Here is a 12,562-nt window from a genome sequence, read left to right on the forward strand (position 1 = left end):
ATATAGAAATTGAAGGTTCTAGTACAGTAAAAAGTGAGCTATGTTCATACCAAACTATATAATGACAATAAAAAGTTTAAAATTTTGATTAAACAGGTGGATTAGATTTAATTTTTTTTCATATCATTCTATAAACATGGTAGTGTCCTTGGTTGATTATATTCATTTTGATTAGTCAGTTGCTTATACTGCCACTGCAGGTCGTGATAGCTCTTACATTGACATTTGTATCATCTCCTTTGATCGGTTAAGGTGGAATTATTGGGAAGAACAGCAAGGCTGAGTTCCAAGCTCCTTGTCGCACCGCCGAATATCCCAGAGAGATTCCACCATTGCGGTGGTATCGGCGAACAGTTCGTCAAATGGCAATTGCGGGATTTCTGCCATTCATTCTTATACACACCAAACTTTACTACATCTTTGGTAGTGTGTGGGGTCACAGGATTTATACCATTTACAGCATCTTGTTCATCATCTTTATTACTCTTCTGATAGTCACTGCTTTAATTACGGTGGCCCTGACCCATTTACAACTTGCTGCTGAGGACCACAGATGGTGGTGGAGGTATGCATATAGCTGTAATTTATCCAACGTCTAAGCAATTTCCTGATTCATAGCTTCGTTTCATGTTGCATGTAAATTCATATCTAAATGCTGCAGATTACTTCATATCTTGCAGATTGTGGGCTTGGGTTTTAGTACAAAAAAAAAGTCGGAATTTTTGAGTTTTGGCTATTGATGTTAATGAAGGTGGATGATTAAAGCAAATTCTTACTATCTATAGATGAATATAAACCAAATGGAAGAGCAGACATTTTTTTATAGAATAATGTTTTTACCAATTCTTCGTTGGTCCACCCTGAATGGATGTTAACTGCAGTTTTCTGCCTGATATCTGAGTTTTGGAGGATTAATGTATTTGCTTTATTTGGTGACAGGTTTTTTCTCTCTGGGGGATCAACCGGCTCATTTATACATGCCTCCAACTTTTATTACCATGTAAAAATTAAAAAATTATACAAATCAATTTTCACCTTGTGATATTTTTATTTTATTTTACATAAAAAATAAAATAAAAGTAAATAATAATAAAATAAATAAATCTTTATATATTTTTTGACCAGATAATTATTTAAAGATATCTTATATAACATTGATAAATAACTCGAGAGACCCTTCAAATTACTTTTCAGGTTATGATAAATTTTTATTTAAAAATTAATGCATATTATACAAAAATATTTTTGTCAAAATAAAAAAAATGACATGGATAAGAAAATGAAGTTTTAATTAAAACAATAAATTTTTTCAAATAATTGACATTCTTATAAATATTTATATTAATCACCTTTAATTTTTATTCAAACATGCTACTAATAAAAAAGATGTTTTTTTGCCAAAAAAAAACGAAATTACATAAATAAAGTAAATTTGTATAATATTTTTTTATTCTATAATTTAAATTATTATATTTCTTATAAATATTTATTTTAATTACCACAAAATTATATAAAATTAGATTTTAAAAACTGACAGAATTATAATTATATTTTGAGATTTTATTTTATAATTTAAAATTTAAAATTGAAATAATTTTTTAATATTGTATTAAAATTTTATTAATCAAGAAGTTTTATAACTTCTACGTACTAAATAAAAATTAAAGATAAAATAATACAAATTTATGTAAGTTTGAAGTGATCGGTACGAGATGAAAAGTAGTTCCTGAGTAAAGAAATTACAAATACATGCTTATTGACTTGGTGGAGAAATATCATTCACTGGTAATTATCAATATCATCATCCCAAAATTCCTCCAATGACTTGTAAGGACCATAATCTTTAGAAATAAACATTTCTCCTGAGTATCCCTTTCGCTGTGGAATATTCTTAATCTTTTCTGTATCTTCTGTGCTCAATTCCCAGTCGAAGATTTGTAGGTTGAGTTTCATCCTCTCCTTGTTGAAACTCTTAACAATTACACTCGCTCCTTGCTCGTGTATCCATCTTAGAGCAATCTGCTTATATATCCATGTTAACTATGAATCAATTTTGTATGTATATATGTGATTAATTAATCACATATACGTCAAGTATTGACATATTTGCTATATAATTCAGTGGTTAGTAAATAATTAATACAAAGCTTCAGCGAAGGGGAAAAAAAGGAAAGAAATATTCACCTGGGCAACACTCTTTACTTTTGCAGCAGCAATTTCTTTAAGGATTGGACTCTCCATCACTGCAAGAGAACCCCAGCAAGCTCCATTGGCCCCCAAAGGAGACCATGCACTCACGTGAATTCCTTTCTCTTTGCAGAATTCTAGCAATTTTTTCTGTTGCCATGCGGCATTCATTTCCACCTGTAACAATTTTCAATTCCATCATTAATCTTTAATTATATCATCAGCATGGATCGATGACAATATAAATTGAAGGATAATAGTAATATCATTTGACATCATTAGTGCAAGATTACCAAGCATTTGAAAAGGTATAGTCCCGGTCATAAAACCGGGTCATGAAATTGCTGCATTCATGCGAAATTGTATTAGCTTTGTAGTTGGGAATGGGACAAATGTTTCATTTTGAAATGACAAATGGCTAGGAAACACAATCGTCAAGCTGTCTTTTCCGAGACTATACATGTTTACATGCACACCACCAGCAACAATATCATATATGGGAGTTTGAATAAATGGAGAATGCACATGGGATTTAAAGTGGAGAAAGCATTTACATGTTTATGAATCTTAGCAGTTTGAAGCTCTGCATTATCGTCGGCTAATCTACTGGAGGATAGAAATGATAGAAAGATATGGAATATATGTCTAGATGGTAACTTTACAATCAAGAGTTCTTCTTATGTGATTGACATAACTGAATTCAATGATGTTTGTTTTTTCCAAACAAGAGTATGAATATCTACAGCTCCACTGAAAATACAAATTTTTATTTGGTTAATAGTTCAAGGCAGAATCTATACTGGAAATCTCTCAAGTCAAAGGGGTCTGCTACCAATAGAGTTTTTGGTATGTCCTTTATGTACAATTGATATGAAAAACAACATAGCATCTATTGATTCATTGCTCATTTGCATGGAGATTATAGACTAAGTTTATGACATGGTGGAGTGTCTCTTGGTGCGTTCCTAACTCACTAGATAACTTACTATATGAATGACCTTCCATGGTTTTTGAAAAAAATCAGAAGAAGACATGACAACTCTTATCTTTTGACATTGCTTGGAGTATTTGGCTAGATATATAGAAATGATTTAGTTTTCAGTGAGGTTCAACCTAATGTAGAAAGATGTTTTTCCATAACTTTGTTTTGTCTTTTTTCTTTGTTATAGGTTAGTGAGAAGCATTTTACTTATATATGTTATGATTTAGAGATAAGTTTAGCTTGTATGGTCTAAGAATATTAAATCAAGGTAATCAAGGAAAATTAAAAAAATAATCTGTATTTTGTTTTCCTTTGTTTATATTATTCCTTCTATAATAACTTTTACTATTAATTGTTTAATCATTTACAACTACTTCTCAATAAAACAATCTATGATTAAGAAAAAATAAACCTGATTAACGGCAGGAGAGATGGTTGCATGTTCAAGAAGCTGAGATATTTTTTTGGAACTAAAGTTGCTTACACCGATGGACTTGCACAAACCTAATCTTGAACACTCTTCCATGGCTTCCCATGTTCCTTTTATGTCAAAGGGCAGCAAATCCTCTTCCGAAAAATTTAGGCCCTCAACTTCTTGCTTCACCCTTGCTGGCATATGAATCAGATAAAGATCCACATATTCTAATCGCAACCTCCTAAAAAAATCATAAAAACAAATAAATAAAAGAAAAAATCACAATAAATATTATAGGACTTGTATAATCAGGGCTTGATGTTATAGTTACTGGAGTGACTTCTTGAGTGCTGGAAGAACAAGATCATGGTGAGCATCCGGGCACCACAGCTTGGAAGTAATGAACAAATCTTCACGACTGCTTAGAAGGCCTCGGTCTAATGCTTCTGCCACGGCTTGCCCAAGGGACTCTTCAGAGCCATAAAGAGCAGCGCTATCAAAATGGCGATAACCACTTTCTATGGCATTAATGAAAACGGGGACGAGAATTTCTGATGGTGGAAGAGGTACTGCTACAGTTCCCATCCCTATCAATGGCATCTTATGACCAGAACTTAGTAATACTTCTGGGATTTCTGTTTTCTTCATTTTGCTAGATTAATAGAAATTGTAAATTTTATATGCTTCACGGGTTCATATACAAGTTTCCAAATTTTAGAGCAGAATTCTGGATATCTGCAGTAGTAGCAGGTCGAGCCACTAGGGACCACATCTACTCTTGATCGATCTGTGGTGGATATGCAAATACATGCATGTAGCCATTTGTGTGGTTCCATGTTCTTTAGCTAGCGTTTTGAACCTCGTGAAAGACTACAAATGACAACCTGGGTTTGATCAGTCAAATGATTCATATGTCGTAATTAAGTTCAATATAATATTTAGATATTTTATAGCACTTAAGAATTGTTTTGTAGCCAAACTAAGTTATATCTTTAATGGCAAATAAATTAGGGGGAGACTTGAGCTAATTGACATTTTTCTCAAGTAAGAGATATTATGGCTAAAAGTCCCATTCCTAAAAAAATAAAAATAAAAAAATAAAATATATAATAATCTTTACGATTCAAAGCAAGGAGTAAGTATTCTTTCTTGATAAAGCAGAACAGTCTAACAAATAGAGAACATTAACGAATTCCAGTCACTGGTAATTAATGCTCCATCTTTATTAATTAATTAATTAATTGTTAATTATTATTAATAGTTACAATTCGATTACATAACATAACAATTACAATTACAATACAACTATAAAAAGGAAATCTGGGTTTGACTGCAATTCACAGTTCCCTCCGTCTCTTTTAATTATTTTTTTCCTCAAAACTTTACTTTTTCATCTTTTAATCAACTTCTTATAATTTTTATTAAAAAGATAAAATTCAATTTAATGATCTAGGCATTTTGTTGGTCTGGACTTTATTGATCGGGAATTTGGTTATGATTTTTTTGTATTTTTTTCTATGATATAATTTCAACTTCAGAACCCAGATCACGAGCTTAAAAGGTTAATCTAGATTATTTTTTTTTTCAAGCTATTTTTTATTTCAAGTTTTGTTCATATTTTTTTTTATTATTATCCATTTTATCTTAAATTTTATATATATATATATCATCTGATTTCTTTATATTAGATTTAGTCCTCATTCTTTTTATTATTATTTTTTTAATTGATTTTTTTAATTGCATCTGTCAAATTTTATTTTATTTTTAAATTAAATTTAGTCTTTATTCTTGTAATTGCTATTTGTTTTGTTTAGATTCTTTTTTAGTAATTTCTTTTTTAATTTCATTCATTGACATTTTATTGGTTGAGAATTTGACTTCATTGTTTTTTAATAATTTCCTTCTATGGGATAATTTCAACCTCAAAACCCAGGCTACAATTAAGTTTGAAAAGTTAGCTTGGGCTGACATATGTTTTTTTTTTCCTTACAATTGAATTTTTTCAGTTCCATCCATCTATGAGGTTATTCTTATCTTATGTGTGGGGTCACGAGTTTTGCGGGTTAACTCAGGCCAAGTTAGTTTTGTTATATTTATATATATGTTGTTGTCTTGGGTCAAGTTTGTTTGATTTAAAATGGTTTTTAAAATTGATTTTTTTTTATGATCTCATCCTTCTTAATTTGTTTTCCTATCAGATTTAACTCTTATTTTTTTTATTGTTATTTTTCACTTTGGATTTTTTTTAAATTGATTTTTTTTTTCATTTTCATCCTTAAATATTAAAATGATTGAGAACTCAACTTTGTGATTTTTTTTAATTTCACGGGTTACGAGTTTAGCCCGGGTCTAAAATTTCATGAGTTATAAATTTTAAAGAGGTACCCAGGTTTAGAAAGTTTGTCCAGATTCACTTAGTTTCTTTTTCTCTCCTTTTCTTGAGCTTATATTTTTCCAGTTTTGTCCTTCAGTATTTATTCAATTGGAGATTGAACTTTGTTATTTTTATTTATTTTCTTTCTATAAATTTTTTTAGTGAATTAGAAAATGACCCAAATTGAGCTTATATTTATCATTCTTTTGTTGAATTTACCTTGTCAATTTTTTCTAATTATTTTTCTTTTCAATTTTATTTTATAATATTAGATTGGTTGAGAAATATTTTTTTTCCAGTTCCAACTTTCAAGGTTGATTTTTTTTTATATTGTGCTCTATATTTTTTTTTATATTCGTTTATCCTGGTCTCATCACTTTAGACTGCAAGTTTGATGAATTAGTCTAACTTGACTTAGTTTGATGAATTAGTCTAACTTGACTTGGATTTTTTTTGGATTTTTTTTTAAAATTTTTTTATTGTCTAATTAGATTATACTATTTTTCTTGCTTGGGTGGTTTATAATCTTAAGTCCATTTTTTTTTACACTTCTTTGAGACATTCTTTATCGCCGAACGTCTTTTTTTAAGACAAATAGAAAGAAAATATTTTGACCCGGGGTAGTGCAGGCCGACAAATCTAAATCTAGTTATGAACTTAAGCTATAACAATGGTCGGCCCATCCAATCACCTAGGCCTAAGATCTAACTAGAAAGAAATCACATAGGAATCCCACGTCGAGTAGAAATGACAATAAGAATTGGTTTGTTCGTATATAAGACTAGGTCTATAATTTATTTTTTTTATCAGAAGGTTTATAATTTTTTTTAGTTTAATGTGGGTGTTTGAGCCAGATTGTGCGCGCCTTGACTAATCTTACGGGTCTTGAAGTTAACGACCATGTAAACCTCCAGTAGCCATTATATGAGCAACCACAAGGCTCAAACCTGAAACCACAGAGGGAGCAAACTTCTTAGTTCCAAACTCTTATCATTGGGCCACCACCTAGATGGTTAGAAGGTTTATAATTTAATAGTATAGGTGCTTGCACGTATGTAGTCAATTCAAGTTTTAGGATTAAATTGTAATTTTTTGTCAAAGAATTATTTCAATTTAATAATTTAAGTTGGTAAATGAAATCTCAAGATATAATTTATATATATATATATATATCTTATACTTAATTTTTATCAAATAGATAAAGAAGATGAGATTTAAATTTGTGATCACTTAATAATCAAGATTTTGATATTTTATTAAAGAACTATATCAATCTAATAGATTAAACTATTAAGTAAAATCTTAAAATATAATTTATATTATATTTTATCATCTCTATTTTTAAATTAAAAAAAAATATGTAGTCGGGCCTTGAAGCTAGATGTAACAAAGATGGTGGACAATATAGTATAATTCTACATGGATAAATATTTGAAGACTGCACATGATGACATTCCCTATGATGTTGGCCTGGATTTTTATGCTGTCAAGGATATAGTTAGAAGACGGACATCAGCTTAGCATCCATACATGTCAAACTGTAAACTCCAACAATTTTGTCCGGCCATTGAATCTGTTGACCGAAGCCTAGAAAACACAGAAAGTCAGCCAAACTTACTCGACATAACCGAGAAATTGACAGCTTCTTTCGTGTCTATCGTCTCAATTGATATCTACAAAAGGCAGAAATAAAAAAGAGTCGTCAATAACACAACCCAAACAAACTACAAGGATACAACATCCAGTGATATGGGGTCTAGAGCTATAGCAATCTCAACCCTTGTGCTGAGGATCTTCACTCTCCTAGCTTTAGTTGCTTGTGTGGTGCTTTTTATTACCAATACTTTTCGTGATGCAGTGTTTGATGATGGCTCGAAGGTCACTTTCAAGGATCTCACCACATACAGGTACACAATATTTCATAATCAAACATCGTTCTTACAAATTTTTATTCTTACTATTTTGTTATGTAATTGTTACATGTCTTCTTTACGCATTTTCTTGTTGTAATTTGATGTAGTGAAAAACTTTCAGGTTTGTACTCTCGACGGCGGTAATTGGGGCAACCTATACACTCTTGCAATTACCCTTTGCATTGTACTATGCTTTGACAGAGAAGAGGTTGATAAAGGTCGATATCTTGCGGGAGCTTGACTTATATGGTGACAAGGTCAGATTCTATACACAAAACCAAGGATCACCAACAAATGCTTTTACATCTCTTAAACAAAGCTGAATCAAAATTACATCTAAATTAAACATACAAACACCTAATTTTCTCCTTAGGTGATTACACTAGCGACCAAGCTTCATTCTTGATTATATAGCTATTGCCATTTTGTTTCAATTAATATATACAAGTCTGTATTGAATTCTTATATGAATTTTTCCATATATTATGAGCACATAATTGTCTTTGGTTGATCCAACCGTTCTACTCTTGTGGACCTTGTCGAATCTTTTGTAGATAACTATTTTAATTAGCAAGAAATGTTTTGCCCACAAGAAGCTAAAATAGTGAATATTATCCTCGCAGATCATCGCATTCCTTCTTGCCTCGGGTGTTGGTGCTGGTTTCGCAGTTAGTGTTGAGATCAAATCCCTTTTGAATGACTTGTTTGATGCTTTTGCAATTGCTGGTTTTCAAGATACAGAAGACAGCAAGGCTCTCTATGATAAGTTCCTAAACAAGGGGATTATAGCTACCAGTGCTCTTGCCTTTGGATTTGTTTGCATGGCTTTAGTTTCAGTGCTTTCATCTGTCAACCGGAGCAAGACTGCTACTAAAGGTTTCTTCGGTTAAAATACTTAACTACGTATGTTTATGTGGATGGCATCTCTAAGGCAATTCCATTTAATTGTATTTTTATGTTCTAAATAATATGTGGAACGTCATCAAATGTATTGCTGGTGTTCATTTTTTTTTTTCAATCAATTAATTGTACTTGTCTCTGGACATAGTTAAGGGCTTGAAAATAATAAGAGACATTGTTTATTTATTTATTTACTTGTATTTAGCAATTTTCATATATATATATATATATATATATATATATATATATATATATATATATATATAAATTAAAGTTTCCATAGTTAATTTTCAATATTTATGGGTCTTCATTGAACGCATGATGCCATGAATGTTCCGAATGTATACAACATATTTGGCACAATACTATGAAGTTTATGTTTGTAGACTAAAGAAATATATCTCCATCTCATAAACATATTTAGTAAGAGATAGTAGATTATGTAATATAATTAATGAACTATTAGATTTATGGTTTTATAATTTTAAAATTTTCATCAAAAGATGTGATGAGAATTATGCTAAACTATGCCTCCTTGCTCGGCTGTTGAAAGTCTGAGTTCTGCATCATCTTCACCGGTTCACATAATGATGGGAGAGGTACATGAAATAGCCCCAAGTAAGGTAACGATTTCATGAAAATGGCACCCTAAGAACAGAGAAGAGAAGCAAGAGCATTCTGCAAATTTTAGATCCAGGAACTATGCTATTGGATCTCTTAGGCCCATATTGTTCCTCGGAATAGGAAAGCAAGTATATATAGCCCAGAAATCTGGGTGCCCAACTAGAGCAGCTCTTTGGAAGTTTTTATGAACCAGCAGACTGAGGCTAAACCAGGGCTGGATTAGTAGCCAACAGGCCGGCTTCTATCTAGAGGCAATAGGCTCATTTCCTATAGGTTATAGATCACAATTTCGTTGACCCCTGATGATTTCTCATATTCCTCTCGATTACCAGTTTGGAGAGACACTAGGACCAGTATGGAGGACAAGTACAACGTTTAAAATGGAAGAGAGATTAGATGCAAGAACATGATAACAAATGTGTATGCCAATTCAGAAGTGAATTTTACATATTTATGTCAGATTTATCAGTCAAATCGCAAAGAGATTTTACCTTATAAATCAATATTGCACTCTTGCTTTCTCTGATTTGTCCTCCAAACTTACAAAGAGACACTATAATATCTCTTGCTCCTTCTGTACCACAAATGAAATCTTTCTTTCTTAACGTAGTTGGTCCAAGGAGCATGTTTCTTATTAAAAAAACTAATTATCTTATTTTATATATTTCATTCCTTCATTAAAAATTTGTTCAACTTCACATTTAATATGAAAGAAGAAAAATCAGATGAGCTGAGATAGTGTTAAAAAACATTGCAGAGCACATTGAAAAACAAATTTAGTGGTTACCTATTTATTTGAAGCCCATCACCAGCTCAATCATCCTATCATCTGGGCTTCTTAATCCCCCACCACCCCCCCCCCCCCAATTTTTTTTAAAAAAATTATTAAGGGATTAATTCTTCTCCTCTTATTTGTTGATAACACTGAAAAAAACCACGAAGTCATGGGGTAGGTAGAGTTTGAGACATGATTCTAGTGGATAAGAAAGGCAAGAGCAAAACAGATGTTGATTTGGTCGAATCGATGGGGGGGATGAGAATATAAACAAGAAGAAAATGATCCTGTAATTAATTGATACATGAAAAACACCAAAATATGTATGTTCATGTTATGATCATAAGTTATAATACGTTATCCCGGGGAAAAAATATCTTCTCTTGCAAGAGCATAAAAAAATAATGGCAGACCATAAATTATTTATTGTGAAAGATGGGTCCATGCTAATTAGTTTCATCTGATTTACGTGAAATGAAGGCTACAAAATATACTGTTGGACATTGGTTCTTTTATAAAGGAAGGGGCTTTTAATCTCTTGGATTTGATGCTTTGACTTTTGGAATTTCACAGGCAAAAACTTCTCTTTTTGGATTTAAAGATAAGTCTCCCCACTCACATGGTTTGTTGCTTGAGCTATCACCATTCAACTTTGGGAGAAATTTCTGAGGGTTGTGGATGGAAAGATGCCTAGATTATGGGCTCCCCAACATCTCCATTGATGATTAGGGTTTGTTGTGATAACTTTTTCTCATTAATTATATGTTTTACGAGTACAAGAACTAAACAATAAGAAAGCAAATCCCAGCTCTTTAGATCCTTAGTGTTCAAAAAGATGAAAAGAAAAAAGAAAGAAAGGAAAAGCTCTTAGATCCTTCCTTGCAAAAGCATATGTCAATTTAAAGAAGCCTTTTTTTAGTTGTAAATCGCACCTTCGTTATCTTTATTCTTTCTAGGGTGACATGTTACCACTTATAACTTCTTTTTGGTCACTTTTTGTTCGTTTTACTTTCCCGTAGTGCTTCACAACAGAAGATAACACTGAAGTTCCATGTTCTTGCTGCAAGATAGCGACACATGCAAGAAAGCTGCAAGCTTTGTCGTGCTCCTCCCTCATTTCTCACCTTGTTTTTTGAAAGAACTCGTGCACTCCTAGGTCAGCAGATCATCATCCCCTTAAGGTGTTTGTCTTTCATGTGAGATGATCCACTACCTTGGTTGAAGGTGATGGGGGCACATGGAGACTAAAAAGGTCATCTTCCCTGAAAAGGGATACATTACAACCAAGAAAGATAAAGAGAAAAGGGATGAAAAGAAGGGAGAGGGGAAATAAATAAAAGAAAAGAAGAACAACCCACGCTCCATGTCTCAGTAGATAATTGCAGTGTAACCCTATTTGTTTTTATTTTTTTATCCTATTAAGAGAAGACTAAAGCAGTGACTGGATAGGGATAGAGGAATTTGTAAGGTCTTTCATAAAAAAATAATTTCAAGAACAAACACAAACAGAACCAATCCAACTTTTTCTAAGAAGTGACAAACATTTCTAAAGAATTCACTTAATTGTATCTGTCTTTTTCCTTCTTTTTGGATTATTTCATCTTTCTTAAGCTTGTAACTATTCAAATAACTTACCTTTCACTCTCTTTGTTTCGTTTTGTTCATCGTTGGTGTTTGTATGCTTCGATCCACGTGAGTGTGCGTGCATGAAAATCATGTCACTATCCCTCCATTCTCCTTCCCTTTCTTCTATTGAAAGATAGATTGATGAAACTGCGTAGAAATTTCTTGTTTAATGACATTCCATTGGATCTACTCAGTTTAAAGAAGATTATTGCAGAATCTTTGTTTTTTATGATATCTAGGTACCGTCCCTCATGTTAAATTAAATTAGAATTTCTAATAGGAATTAGTGTTTAAAATTTGTGAGACGAGGTATAGGATTTGAGAGAGGGCTTTTTTTCTTCTGGGTAGTTCATAAACTCAAGAAGTTAGCCTTTTAAAGGACAAAAGAATAAGTAATTAATTACAAACATTTGTAATATTATCTAAAAAGCAGCAAGTTTATAGCTTAAATGACACTATTGTTTTATTCTTTTGTAAAAGATTTGGAGTTAAAATTTCTCTTCTGTAAAAGGAAAAAAAAAATGTAATATTTTATTTCCTTCCTCTCGGTAGAATACTAAGCCTAATCCCGTAAACAAAATAATACAAGGGACACAAACAGGGCATTGTAAATATTGTATTAATGAATTTTTATTTATTTATTATTATATATAGTTTTTAATTTATTTAATTCCATATATGTATAAAAATTTTGATTTAAATTTAAATTTTTAAAATTATAGAAATACATTAAAAGACCTGCATATATAATTTTTTATAAAAAATA

At 31.4% G+C, this 12,562-nt stretch overlaps 2 protein-coding genes across 3 annotated transcripts; one reads left to right on the top strand and one right to left on the bottom strand.

The window, feature by feature from the left end:
* Window positions 1-1,661: 1,661 nt before the first annotated feature.
* Window positions 1,662-4,414, bottom strand: LOC133678267 (methylecgonone reductase-like). 2 transcript variants are annotated; one of them, XM_062100539.1, is made up of 4 exons: window positions 3,916-4,414; window positions 3,654-3,825; window positions 2,185-2,364; window positions 1,662-2,019 (listed from the first exon to the last, which is right to left on the bottom strand). In XM_062100539.1, the coding sequence occupies exons 1-4, from the start codon at window positions 4,230-4,232 to the stop codon at window positions 1,780-1,782; spliced, it is 909 nt and encodes a 302-aa protein (XP_061956523.1). In that variant the 5' UTR covers window positions 4,233-4,414; the 3' UTR covers window positions 1,662-1,779. The 2 variants fall into 2 exon arrangements, with proteins under 2 accessions (XP_061956523.1, XP_061956522.1); XM_062100538.1 differs by having other exon boundaries at window positions 3,582-3,825; window positions 3,916-4,413.
* Window positions 4,415-7,707: 3,293 nt separating this feature from the next.
* LOC133678823 (CASP-like protein 4D1) lies at window positions 7,708-8,761 on the top strand. The gene is made up of 3 exons (XM_062101339.1): window positions 7,708-7,865; window positions 7,993-8,128; window positions 8,495-8,761. Exons 1-3 carry the CDS (start codon window positions 7,708-7,710, stop codon window positions 8,759-8,761), a joined length of 561 nt encoding a protein of 186 aa, XP_061957323.1.
* Window positions 8,762-12,562: the final 3,801 nt, after the last annotated feature.

The sequence above is a fragment of the Populus nigra genome, chromosome 18 (genome assembly GCF_951802175.1).
Source record: "Populus nigra chromosome 18, ddPopNigr1.1, whole genome shotgun sequence".
NCBI classification, from domain to species: Eukaryota; Viridiplantae; Streptophyta; class Magnoliopsida; order Malpighiales; family Salicaceae; genus Populus; species Populus nigra.